The sequence below is a fragment of the Anthonomus grandis genome, chromosome 11 (genome assembly GCF_022605725.1).
Source record: "Anthonomus grandis grandis chromosome 11, icAntGran1.3, whole genome shotgun sequence".
Classification (NCBI taxonomy): domain Eukaryota; kingdom Metazoa; phylum Arthropoda; class Insecta; order Coleoptera; family Curculionidae; genus Anthonomus; species Anthonomus grandis.
Window position 1 is genome coordinate 24,467,218 of NC_065556.1, and position 14,901 is coordinate 24,482,118.

General features: G+C 27.2%; 1 protein-coding gene across 1 annotated transcript; it reads right to left on the minus strand.

Moving 5' to 3' along the window:
* Positions 1 to 585: 585 nt before the first annotated feature.
* Positions 586 to 3,801, minus strand: LOC126742086 (homeobox protein MSH-D-like). The gene is made up of 3 exons (XM_050448622.1): positions 3,281 to 3,801; positions 1,633 to 1,832; positions 586 to 1,169 (listed from the first exon to the last, which is right to left on the minus strand). The coding sequence occupies exons 1-3, from the start codon at positions 3,660 to 3,662 to the stop codon at positions 951 to 953; spliced, it is 801 nt and encodes a 266-aa protein (XP_050304579.1). The 5' UTR covers positions 3,663 to 3,801; the 3' UTR covers positions 586 to 950.
* Between the last annotated feature and the right edge of the window lie 11,100 nt (positions 3,802 to 14,901).

The window sequence follows — 14,901 nt, forward strand, 5'->3', positions numbered from 1 at the left end:
TGGCTTTAACCAATAATTTTATTTTCATGAATTTCAAAAAAATTGTTGAAAATATACAACTAACTATACAAGATCAGATTTAATCAATAAATTTGGGGCAGAGACTAATAAGGTTCACATTTTAAAAGCAAACTATACTAAAAATGATTATTTTGTCTATTAATTTGGAATTTATGTATATATTTACAGCAAAAATATACGTATATACAAGCAGAAAATTAAAAAAAATTATATTATAGGGTCGAATATAATTTTTAGGTAAATATTTAATAAGCGAACTTAGCAAATAAAAAAAAAGTAGTTAAATTAATTAATAATGCTAAATTAACTGTTTTTGAACAAATTTATTTATTAACATTTTAAATTTTGCACTTCTAAAACAAAACATTTTGATTATTCAGAATATTCTGAGACTAAGATTATTATTGAAAATTAGTTTCTTATTGATAAGTTTTTGTTGGAAGATGCCAACGTAAAAAATATAAAGAAATAATTATATTACCCTTTTTTCGTAAATAATATGATCATTAATCAGCGTATTATATAACGGGAAACATACATAGGTAAATAAAATAAAACTAAAAATTATAATAAAAACAATCATACTTATATTTTCTGTAATATATACGTTACTTTACAAGAAATATACAACAATTTCACAATATGTACATCAAGAACAAAACAACTTAAACATTATATACAGGCAAATAATAAATATTAATAAGAGCCAAGTGCTAATCAGTCTTTAAAACGTATTTATACAAAAGAACTTTTCATAAAGTATACAAATTGCTTATGTTATTGCACTCATGTAAAAAAAAAATTAAATTACACCGAATCGCAAGAACCAATTGTACCAAAAAACAAGTTTTTTTTTTAAATTACAATATTATCACAAAATTGGGCTTAACATACTATATTACATACGAACTATACATATCTTACACCCCTCATTGGGGCATATTTATCATTGGCCCAGGTCCAGAAAAAGCGAAATGGGGCGGTCGATGTGCCATCGCCGTCAAAAAGGGGGAAATTAGGGGTGAACCACCATGGAACAGGCCAAAGGTGGGCGGCAAAAGGGGTCGAGCCGATAATCGCAACTTTTCCAACTCGGCCTCTTGCAGTCTTTTCGCTTTGGCGCGACGGTTTTGGAACCAAATCTTAACCTGAAAATCAAAAAAAAAATTAGATTCAAGGTGCAGAAGTATTCACAGGTAGTATGACGATTTTTCACGGGCGATTATTCTCAATAAGATCATTTCACGGGCAATTGAATCCGCTTTGTTACTTAAGTAGTTAAGGCGTAAAGTTTTTTTCAAGTCGCCGCTCGACAAAAGATCGAAAAAGAAGAGAACAAATATCGAGTGCACCTTTTTCACACCAGTTAAGAAGTTTGGAAGGTCTTAAGCAGGTTGCGCTTTGTTTGAGATTTATTTGGGTGAACGGAAAGTATCCATTTTTTTTCTCACACAAATTATCAGAAAGTGAATTTTTTCTTACGCTTTACTTATATTATAATAAAAAGTAATTAAATTAAATCACTGCTTTAATGCACTGCTTAGGCATAATTTAATTGTACTTCATTACCAAATTCAAAAATAAAATCACACACACTAAACTCGTTTTTACCTGTGTTTCAGTGAGCCTCAAAGAACTGGAGAATTCAGCTCTCTCAGCTATACTCAGGTACTGCTTATCTCTAAACTTCTTTTCCAGCGCTAAAAGCTGCTGTGTGGTAAATGGAGTCCGGGGTTTCCTGTTGGGCTTATGCTTCCTTAAAGCGCATCTTACTATTGGTGGACCACCTTGGTTCAGGTTTGGTAAGTTCCCTAGAATTAAAATATTACGTCAATATATTTAATCGTTATCTACAGTTCACATCTTGCTTACAAGAAAACCATTAGTGAACAAAATGCCAGTACCCCCATTAAGTTTATGCACGCAACTATATTATATGAATAATTAGACAATTAAAAAGCGATTTATTACCAGCGTTTCGATGAAGAATTGCTGGCTGCTATTTATTATTTTCTGCTCGAGAATTATTATCTTAGACCAGAAGTTCTCGGGCTAGCAAACTGGATTAATATTACCATCTGATAATTGCAAGCTCTCGGTCTAAGAACCGACCATATAATTTATCACCGGTATCGGTAGTACCATTTTTTACGATCAAGTAAAGAAATAATTGCAAAACCAATAAACCAGATTTTTTATTGTTGCAATATTTATACCGTATTGATTAAAAGTAATTGGCTGTTATGTGGCCTTTCAACATAATTTAAACTGCTATTTGTTTGCGCTGTAAGTGAAATTATAGTCGTTGGCATTCAAAGGTAATCTTATTGGTTTCTTAATATAGTTATTTCAGTGTTAGAATGGGCTTTCTCATTTTATTGGTGCAAATAGGTAGATTGGTTAACTAGTATGTGATTTAGTATAAGTGAAAGTGGTATTTTATTAAAGTATTTTTTAGGATCATGATTTACTAATTGTTTTTCCCAATATTTTTCTGTTTCGACCATCAAAATACCACAAAAAAAATTAGGTGTATTTATTCAGTTTTTATTAACTCTCTTAAGGTTCTGAACTTAGTTATTGTAAAATTTTACAATAAATTATTTAAATGCTACTATTAAAGGCTTAGACAAATGCCAAATTAATAATAAATTAAAGGAAATTAATCGAAAATTTAATATTACAGGCATAACTTAAATGGATACGATGCACGTATTATTAAAAAAGGCTTATCTGCAAGTGCATTTAAGATTTAAAATATGTATTATTTTTATTTATTAAAGATTAATAAATATGGTATTTTGAAATATTGCAATCATGTATAAAAAGACGACAGAAAAATTGAATTGATTAACAAAATGGCTGTTGAACATATTTATTTAAATTCTTATTAAAGTTTATGATTTTTAATAATTTTTGTTGCATTCTTTCATTTTAATAAAATTGTTTCTTTATTTTCATTAATATGTCTTTTTACCTTTAATAATATTTTGGAAAAAACAATCAATTTTGAATGAAATTCTTAACCTTATCAAAATCTTAACCACAACTACAAATTAAGTATTATTGCATGATAAACTAATATATTCAATAGCAAATTATCAGTTTTAAATAAAGTGCTACCTGAATCTTATATCATATTTTTCTTTACGTCGCATGACAAAAATACAAAAACTTTTAATTGCAAAATACTACAACATTCTCAAACTGACGAACATTATTAACCAAATTCCCAAATCACTTAAAATCAAGTTCTTACCTTGTGGTGAATTTGATCTAAAAGGTCCATTAGGTCCAACCCACGTAAAAGGCCACTGAGTATGTCCCGGCGAAATCATCCTGGGCATCGACGGATGAACAGGTTGCGGAATAATCACCGTATGTTGAGAGTTCGGACTTAAACTCTCTCTACCGTCGGTATCTTCGTCATCGACTGTGATATTTTCATCGTCATCCTCGTCATCAATCTTTTCACTAGAAGTATCCAAGCGATTATCTTCGCCCTCTGAATAGTTCGACGATTCATCGTGAAGTCTCTCGCTAATCGGGGATGACGGTTTGTTATTCGATAGCAAAGACTCGACACTAAACGAGATCTTCGACTTAATGTCAGTTTTCGTGTCCTCCATTGTTGAAATCATTTAGCTCTTCACTAAAACGGTCACTGTCACCAACAAAACAACTAAAACAAACGTCTATCTTCACTTGCTTATCACCAACTACTTTTCAAAAAAAAGTATGTTGCTTCGTGAGCTGGCCGACGTACACTGATTTCTCAGTCAAGTTGTAGAGAGGGATATCGACTGGGTTAGGTGGAGCTCACTTAGGGCTACGCCTCTAATTTGGCTTAACGTCAGCCCCCCATTCGATTCGAGTGAGTGACGTGCTATAGCGTGATTTTGCCATATTATATTATTTGTCGTACTATGTCTAGTATTAATTCAAATTGATTAGGTTTCAAGTTGTTCATTTAACGCGTTATGGCAATGAATTAATGACTGATAGGTGAATTGTTGGCACTGATGAGACTGCTACAAATAGTTGCGTTTATTAAATTCTTTTTTAAATAAGGTTTGAACAAAAAGGGAAAATAATGTGGCAAAATGTAAAATTTTTCATAAATTTTAGAATATTTTTTCAAATTGAACTTAAGTGAAAAGTTGCCAAAATTTAAATAAATTTAGGAACAAGCAACACAACTTAAATATAAGTGATTTCTAATTTATCTCTGAGGCATAACTTAAATGGATACAGTGCACGGATTAATAAATAATGTAATAATGTAATAATACGGGAGTTACTTATTATTTATAATTGTCATATAAATATTTCTTAAATATTCCTACAAATAAAAGAATAATTTATTAACCAAAAAGGAAATTATAACATTTAATTTAGTACTACAATTAAAAAACAATTAATCCTCAAAAACAATTTAGGCTTGTCAGTATAATAAAATAAAATTTTCCAGGCATAACTTAAATGGACATGATACACTAATTATTAAAAAAAACATATAAATATTTTTGCCACTTGTAATATTTGAAAAAATAATATATGCTCAAATATTTAGTTATTAGTATTTAAGGGTTTTTGACATTTTTAAGACGCTATAGCTAAAATGTGTCTATCTTAATAACTCTAAAAATTCTTCAAGTTACAGTAATTAAATAAATTAAAGTCTTTGTATTTATTTTAAACGGGTCGAATTAAATCGGCTTAGTAATTATCTCAACTAAAATTAAAAATACTTATTATTAGTAATATGCTAAATATAAATACACTTCTTAAGGCATAACTTAATTGGCTACGATGCGCGGGTAATTAAAAATGCCATATTTATAAGTGGGTATGTGCAAATGTAGATTTTTGGCAATCATATATGATAAAAGGAAACGTTGAATTTTATTCCCTTTAAATTATTGCCAAAAATAAAAAGGTTTTCGATTTAAAACAAAATTTCGTAAAATCGTTGACAAAATGACGAGAAAAGTTTTAGGCCAAAACGAAAATCAATTATATTAATTTTTATTTATTAATAAACGAATGAATTTTTTATAATTATTTTAATAATTAATTATTACATTCACGTTTAATAATACCTAAGAAAAATTAAACTTAATAAAGTTCAACTATTTCACATAATATTTAAACATTTAGGTATTACAAAAATGTATATAGGAATACTGTAAATATATGTTTTTATGAAAGCTTTTGATATTTTTAATTATTTGACAAATATATATCTATCTTAAATTAAAAAAAATATTTCAAATTTTAATATAATATATTTAATTTTTTTTGATTTTTTTTTAATCCAATTTTGTATTGTTTTTATTATTTATTAAAATTATTTAATTTAAAATATCTGATCTTTAGTTGTACAGAAGAAAATCTGATAATTGCCAAACACAACTTATATGGATTCAGTGCATGGATTATTAAAAAGATGTTTATCAGAATACTCAAGACACTTATTCTGTTTAATTGCCAAAATAAATAATCATACGATTAAAAGTATAATTTCTTGTATAATTTATTAGCAATTTTTTCTTCATAGATAATTACAGCTTTTCCTTAATAATTAAATAAACGAAAAGAAAAATTAAATGCCTTTTACCTATAATAAAATGAAATTTTCCAGGCATAACTTAATAAATCAACATGTCTATATTAAAAAAAACTTTATTCCATTGTTGCCCCTTATAATATCTAAAAAAATAATTTAATTAATTAAATTTTTAGGTATCTATAAGCTGTTCAATATTTTATTTTAAAACGCCATAACTAAATGTTTTATTCTTAAAAACTCTAAACATTCCTTCAAGTCAAAATAAAAAAAAAATTATATTAATTTTAAATCGACTTATTATTACGTGCAATTATGTATATCTCAAATATAAGGTGCAATACTTATTTTTGGATAATTTGCCATATATAAATACAAATTTTAGGGCATAATTTAATTGGCTACGATGCGCGAATAATTAAAAATGCCATATCTGTAAGTACGTATGTACAAATGTACATTTCTGGCAATCATATATGATTGAACGGAAAGTTGTATTTAATTTTTTATTAATTTTACGAAACTTAAAAAGGCTGTCTGTTTAATACACAATGCATGTCACTAATTTCTTAAAATTGTTGTCAAAATAAAAAAAGCTTCAGGTTAAGATAGAAATTAGTTATAGAAATTTTTACTTAATGAGTAATAAATTAATTAATTTATATCATTTATTAATAATTATTTTATTAACTAATTATGGCATATTTTATAATTATTATTATGTAAGGATGAAAAATAACTTAATAATGTGAACTGTTTTAGATTAGATTTCCTGTAAATTACTTTTTTAAGATTGAAGACCTTTTATTAGTCTAATTATTTTTATTTATTTTGCAATTATTTGAATAGTAAATTTAATAAAAAAAATCTAATTTATTAAGTGTATATAGAGCTTCAAAAATAAATTAAAATGTTTTGAATATAGAAAAACATTTATAATTTTAAAATATATAATTAATTTTTTTTCTAAACTACAAAATCTAATAAAGTAAAAATAAATTCTTAAGACAAATTTTTTAAACATCGAATATAATATTTTATTTTAAATGCTTATCCTATATTTATTTTAGTTTTTGATTTTTATTAAAATACCAGAATACTTAAAATAAACAATCGAAAAAATTTAAAATATTTTGTTTAAATTCAGTAGTTTATCTTATTGTATATTTAAATTAACTTTAAATAAATACATTTCATTTTGTTAACAAAGTTTTGATTAATTTGAAGTCAATATTCAATTAGCAAATTCAGCAAATATTCTAAAAAGCCACAATTAAAAGTATAATTTTAATTACTACAAAGAAAATTACAACCTTTTACTAAATATTAAAAATTCCTCCAAATAATTACTACTCAAAAACAGTTCAGGCTCTCCCTTAATAATTGCATAAACTATTCTTTTTTCTGTATTAAAATATAATATTCCAGGCATAACTTAAATGGCTATGTTCCACATCCCTATATTTAAAGGAAAAAAATTAAATATAAAAATTTATTTTATGTTTGTCCTTTGTAATATTTGGATTAATAATAATAGGCTTTCTGGCTAAAAATTTGTTTACCAAGGAATAACCACAGATTTTTAAAAATATTGACAAAATGTTCGTAATGAGGTATTTCAGGTAAAAGTTCCAGAGATTTCCACCTACGTTAACTTATCTTTAAAATCTGCTCTAACAAACTACTAGTTTCCGAGTCTTTTACTCTTAGTTTCCATTTGATACTTCCTTCGTATCATTTAGAAAAGTCTATTTAATCATCCTAACAGAACTTCATCAGATTCATAACGACATAAATTCACAAATGACATTTTTTTATAAAAACAGAACCGTTTAATAGACTTATGAAATATGTCACTGCTTGATATTCTTAAATTATTTTCGCAGGTCTGGAATAATGAATTCTACCATAAGATTATGTAAATAGCATAGGGAAAAAAGTAAAAAATACTGGTAAACCCGCATAACTACTCCATAAAAAGAAAAAATTACATAGAAATAATAATATGTATATCATACGAGGACTACAAGATTATTAAAAGTGATGTAATTGCAAATTTCCAATATTAAAATTTTAATTAATTTTTTAACTATTAAAATATCTGTGGACCTTTTTTAATTTTAGAGGCTACATAATGTATATATATGTAAATATATACGTACATATGTAATATATGATATATAAATATAAATAATATGTACATAATGTAAATAAATGTTTATAAATTTTTCAATAAATACAAAATAAGCTATTTTTTATGTAATAATTTTAAATTAAACCGACCTAATACTACATACAATTATTTAATTAGCTAAATTATATTTTAAAAAACCATATAAATATTATTGCCAGTCTGTATCTATCTTAGTAAATTTAAAAATTCTTTCAAACAAATTAACTAAATAAATTAAATTTTTTATATTTATTTTAAACGGGTCGAATTAAATCGACCTAGTATCGCAACTGTAATTAAAAATACTCATTTTTGGTAATATTACACATATGAATACAATTTTTAAGGCATAACTTAATTGGCTACGATGGTCAGGTAATTGAAAATTCCATATCTGTAAGTCCGTATGTACAAATGTAGAATTTTAGTATGATGTACGGTGTTGGTGGCATGTACGGCATTGAAGGAAAAATTATATTTTACTCAATTATTAATTTTAAAATTTTAAAACAGAAGATAATTTATCCTTTATTTAATGTAATTTTAAATAGCTACAAATAATTTAAAAAGAACATCCAACTGATGAAAATTAATTAAATAAACGCAGAACTCAACAAATAACTAAAAAGTTCTAAAATGTATATTTTTATGACCTTTAATAAGTCTTACAGCTTCTTAGGGAATGATGACGGTGGGACCTTTTCGCAAAAATACTCTTAAGAGTCAATAGGGATATTCTGCAATTATTTTGGCTAGCTATTACTAAAATAAATAAATAGTAATTTATTTATTTAGTATAAAAGAGTTACATATAAAGAATATTATAAATTTTCTCAATCAACAAAAATAAAAATACATACAACAATAACAACAATTTCTAGATGTGTGTATGTAGTAGGTATATTTGAAATCTTATATGGTAGGAAAATGAATTATTTGTATGATATTTTATAGTGAAAAAGTAAAATTTTGGTACATGGTGGATAAATATCAGAACAATAAATACGTATTTGTCAAAAATTTATTTTTCCAATAAAAAACACCCTATAAAGGGATGATTTAAAAAAGTATGCTTTTGGCAAATCACAAATTTTAATTTTATGTAAAAAAATTATAAAAATTAAACAAAATCAACCTAAAAAAGAAATATACAGACCATATATTAATTCTAATGCGAATCCGCCAACACTTAATTAACAAAACATGCAACAAAAGGAAACCATTAAGGTTTTTTTCTCAAACAGAAATTATCCGAACAAATCTGAAACAATAAATCATAGAAAAAAACTGAACCACATGCGATAAAGAATGCAAGTAACACAGTAGATAATTAATTTATAATTAGCAATTTAAATCCCTGAAAATAAAAGAGAGATAGAACAGAAGAAGGAGAAAAAGACGAGGAACAGAAACAATGGCCTATGGAACGGAAATTGACTTAACAGCACGTTTTGCCAGCTTCGAATTAATTAGGCGTACTACAAGAATAATAACGTCCATTCCACCAAGGGGAGAAGGGCTGGTATTAGGGTGGTGGGGACAGGAGGCAATTTAATTTAAAAGGGGAACAGTTTTATTACCTGTTTAATCCTCTCGTACACCAGCTACTTTTGCATTTGATTGGCAGTAGAAAGAATCGTATACCCCGCCTATATTTCAATTGCGGCCTTCCTACCGATTGGCGAGCATACGAGTTAGGGTGGGGGGCAATAAAATCAATTTAATGCCTCCACTTGTTTCCACTGATCTCTGTTAATATCAAATGGCATATTGTGTTTTGTGACATAATAGACTGTTGTGTTCCGAATGGCACGATATGGCCATATTGCGTGTTTATTTGCTGTTTTTTTAGCAATCCGAATATCGGGTTTTTGCAGTTTTTTTACGTAATTAGTCTGTTGGGGGTTGGTTAAATGGTCTCAGCGCCATTATTTTTTCCACTCTGTAGCTACATATTTGATTGCATTAAATCAATCAATAGTCAATGATATTTAAAATTATATTTTTAAAAAAGGAATTCTCAAAATATACAATTTTGTTAGTTTAACCAATTTCCTTTAAAAAAGTAAGTAGTTATAGCAGTATTGGGATAAAGAGGAATTTAATCATAATTATCTCTCGGCCATATTCCCAGATCCTTAAGGAATTTCGATTATCTGGAATAAACCAGATGAGAAAATATCGGGTTTAATAACCAGATAAAAGACAAAAAAAAATCAATAGTATTGAGTCATCGAATCATGTTTTTGGCTTCAAAATTAATACGATTTAAAATATGATAATTTTTTTAAATAGTTTCAAATTAGATTGTACCTTTTAAAAAGCTCCGTTACAAAAAAAATACATTTTTAGGCATAATTTAAATGGATATGATACACAAATTAATATTAATAGCTATTTATTCAGCATTAGTCCTATATATAGACACGTAATACATATAAACAACTTAAATATAAAATTAACTAAATTTAAGACTATGGAACCATTGTTGGAAGCAAACTATAATACAAAAGTAAAAGCATTCGAATAAAATAAAATTCTGCAAATTAAATAAAACTAAAACAAAACCCTGTAGAATATAAAATAAATCTTTTCTCGTATTGAATTGTCCTGAATTGTCAGAGGTTTTGATATTCATAGGCGATTTATTCAATTTAATTAATCCCTTGTACTGCACAAAGTTAAGTAACTCATTTTATGTTACATCTGTTTGCTAGTATAAAATCTGTACAATATCTACTTTTAATTTATCACACCTATATGCAGGCAAAAGAGGTTGATATATACTAAACATAATTCATTGGTTAACAAACAGCACATGACGGACACCTAACAAAGATTTCACAGAGGTAGATCGATTACATGCTAAAATCAGTCTCAAACCTTTATTGTGGATTATTTCTAATTAATTTATTTTGTATTGAGGTAAATTTTACAGCAATGTTGAACAAAATTGTAATTGTCTAGGTGTAATAGCATTATACAACATTAATTTTGTATGCATTAATAAATTATTTAATATGAAATTTAAAAAAAAAAATACTTAAAATACACAATTTTGTTAGTTTAACCAATTTCCTTTAAAAAATTAAGTCGCTATAGCAGTATATCGGGTTTAATAACTAGATAAAAGGCAAAAAAAATTCCATATTATGGAGCCTTCGGATCATGTTTTTGGCTTAAAAATTAATATTAATAAAAATATGACAAATTTTCTTTAAATAATTTTATCAAAACAAAACGTATAAAAAATTAGATTGTACCTTAAAAAAGCCTCTAGAAATAAAATTAATTTTTAGGCATAATTTAAATGGATATGATACATAAATTAATAATAATAATAAGTATTTATTCAGCATTAGTCCTACATATAGACACGTAATGGGTATAAATACCTTAAATATAAGAATAATTAGATTTAAAGTGAAGGAACGGTTGTTATAGAAGCAAATTATAATACAAAACTAAAAACATTGAAATAAATTAAAATTCTGCAAATTAAACTAAAACAAAACCCTGTAGAATAGAAATAAATGAGGACTTCTTATATCCTATCTAAAATAAATTTTTTCAATTTTCTCTCGTCTTGAATTGTCCTAAATTGTCAGAGGTTTTGATATTTGTAGGCCATTTGTTCAATTTGATTAATCCCTTGTACTGCTACACAAAGTTAAGTAACTCATTTTATCTTACATCTGTTTGCTAGTATAAAATCTGTACAATTTCTACTTACAACTTTTAATTTACCCTATACAGGGTGTCTACTATAAAAACCGCCAAACTTTAAGAGGTGATTATACAAGTCATATGCAACAAAAAAGTCGTATAACATTTTTTAGAAATTCTTCTGGTATCTTCTTCGTTGTCGTTTTTCTAAAATTTGGTAAATAAAGACATGTTTTTTTTTCAGCAAAAACTACTGCATTTAATATGCTTTCCAATGATAAACTTCCCTAACACAACAACTTTGCAAATTTCCATTAGAGAAGCCGTAAACAAATAACATATTGCGATATTCATTCTTTAAGAAAAAAAGCAGGTTTTCCTTCTTTTGTAAATAGCAATGATCCGCAAAAGAAGGAAATTCACAAACCATGTATTACTTGATTTTAGTGTAAAGACTTTAGAGCAATAAGTCTGATAAGCCATCTACAGAAACTATTTGTAAATATAATTTACAGAAGAATTAACCCTATTAGGATCTACACAGTTGGATTCAGAGATGCAGTAAGAATACGAGAGGCTTCCAAGCTTTTCTTCAGCAATGTACACTTATACCTGTACTGGAATCAATAAATTTTTGTCAAAATAGAGTAAAACAGATAACATAGAAAATGAAGATACCAAGAGAAATAAGTCAGAGTTGCATTCTCTCCTCATAATTATTGTTTATTTATTTAAAATTTATATGTAAAGAAGCCTTAGAATACACCGATTTAGGGAATATCTCTAAATGGAGAAAAGGTGAACAATATTCACTATGCAGATGATACAGTAGTTTTTGCCAAAAGCATGGAGGGGTTCATGAATAGAATAACAGAGTGCAGTCAACTCTATGGCCAGGACATAATATTAAAAAGACGAAACTAATAATTATACGCAAAAAGTGTCATTAATAACTGTAAGCTTATAATCAACCAAAAAACCGATAAAACGTGTGAGCAGTATGACTTATGTTGGAACTCTGGTGAACGAGCAATTGAATCTTTGGCAAAAAATATAATAATAAAGCAAAATTGAAAATGGTAGGACTGCATTTAGCAATATGACTTCTGTTCACAAGTCATCAAATAATATTACACAACTAAGATAAGACTTCTACGCTGTCCTGTTTTACTGAGTAGAAGCATGGTTACTCACTGAAGCCATAACGAAGAAATTGGAAGCTATTGGTTATATTGTACAATATTGTTAGATCACATAGTAAATAGCAAAGTTTCTTTTTTTTGTTTTGCTGTATAAAAGAGTTTATAAATGCAAATATTTTAAACTAAAACAAAGACAATACCTTTTAGTGATTAATACGCCCGTACATTTAATATGAATTGTGTATCTCACAGCTTATTGCAAATCCAAAGGTTTCTCAAATATATCTGTGATCGATTGAGACGGCAAGATGTCACTTGAATCACTATGTGTAAAAGGTTTCAAATCATTTTCTTTGCAAAACGCTTGTAAAATGAATGAGCAAGAAAAGGAAAATGGTTAAGAATGTGAAAGAACGACAGCTTCAATATACAGGACACTTACTTTATACTAGCTTGGAAGGAAAAGTATTAGGAAAATGAAGTGTGGTTGGGAGACGAATCTTATGATTGAAAAACAGCAGAAACTGATTTGGTATGAGTATGACTAAGAAGAAGAAGGGGAAGATATTAGATAAATATTTTGTATAACTCTTTCATATATTTATTACATATTTAGTATCATCAAAAAAGCATACTTTTCCTGTAACGGTTAAAGACTTGTTATTTTCTTGTTTCATTAGGTATAATTAATTTCTTAGTTAATTTTGTTAACACTTTATTAAATGCGTTCAAAAATCGTCGAAAGAATTTTTTTTTTTATATTTGTTTTATTAGGTTGAATTTTATTTGTTTATTTATTTTATTAAAAATTCATTAGTAAAATTTACTACTAAGTTATTTAAAGAAAGTCCCCTTTAAAATTTTTTATTACGCTCTGTTATATTTATATTATCTTTATTTAGCTCAGATTTTTATTCTATACTGTTACTGGGCTTTAGCCTGTTGTATATACTGGAGTAAAATAAATTCTTTTACTAAAAAAATTCTAATAAAACAAGAAGAGCATTAATGAGAATGATTTTCCCCTTAAAACATATTAATGAGTTTTCCTAGTAGACATCCCTTATAGATTCAAATAATTACCCAAAAACATATATTTCTGATTGAATGTCACTTCATTCACCATTACTCCACGTCAATTCTTTTATTGAATCACAATATCCAAACCGGTCGACTATAAACTAATTTGAAACTAACTACCCTCCATATTGAGACCAAGACGACTATTCGCATCCCTTTTAAATTCCTATTTGTTCCAGCACTTAACCAACATCGAAATGGCTCTTTGATACTCTCTCTCTGTCACGGGGTGTTATATTCGGGCAGAAACCATGACGACGACCGTTTCGACAATAAAAATCTCTGCCATCTGCCCGGTTTTTATTATAACAAGAATAAAATATCTATCCCCTCATTATATGACGTTAAACGTTCGCTAAATATACTCGAGAGCCTCGGTATATTATTTCATAAAGCTGAACATTAATTTATTATACTTTTATTCGTACGTCAATGGGCCAACTGGCTCCGGGGCTATTGTGATACAGGATGATTAACTTTCGGCGGGGATATAAAGGGACATGAGCGAGAGAGAGAGAGAGAGGGTATTTCCTTTGAGAAATCTTGTTTGTAATTTCTGATGTACCCTTAATTGTTCAGTTTGTCCAATTTGGATTTATAACGATCCGACGTTTTGTAATTATTAAATTATTTATTGCCCAGGTAAAAAGGTGGTACGTTTTTTTTCTCTCGAGTCATATTATGTGACAGTCAATGGGGCCAATTAAGGACGCTTTTGTAAGTGGTGGTTTGGTGTCACGTATAAATGTTTTTGTTTTGGTTTATTCCATTTTTGATTTATATGAGGTGATATTTAGGTAGATTTTTTTTGATATAACAAATATTCTTCTCACAATAAACACAATTTAGATCAAAACATTTCAAATATTTTATAGTTGTTTGACTATTTGCCTTTTTTAGTAAGCTTCATTATTTGAAATAATTCAAATATGTGAAAAAACAAGACAAAATTTTAAATCACACTTATGTCAGAGAAACAACAATTATTTTTCTTCCTCTAGGTATCAGACAAATTTTAGTTTTAAGTTAAGAAATTCAAAAAGAAATTAAAATCACTTTTATTATCTAGGGCATATTATAGCCTTGACGATTTTTTTAATGATACCTTTGGACCTATGCTCTGACATCATTTTAGTGTTTTAGTTTTGTTGCGTATTAAATATTTTAATTTACTTCCTCTAAATTCTGTTTTATTGCCAGCTTTACTTATTTTTTAATCAAATTTATCAAAAAGATGCTTTTTTTATTTT

What these genes read in the sequence shown, in the direction of transcription:
- LOC126742086 (XM_050448622.1), bottom strand. Translation starts at nt 3,662, where the DNA reads ATGATTTCAACAATGGAGGACACGAAAACTGACATTAAGTCGAAGATC. An exon ending in TAGATCAAATTCACCACAAG is followed by an intron (nt 1,833 to 3,280) that starts GTAAGAACTTGA and finishes TTTTAATTCTAG; the next exon opens with GGAACTTACCAAACCTGAAC. An exon ending in TGAGGCTCACTGAAACACAG is followed by an intron (nt 1,170 to 1,632) that starts GTAAAAACGAGT and finishes TTTGATTTTCAG; the next exon opens with GTTAAGATTTGGTTCCAAAA.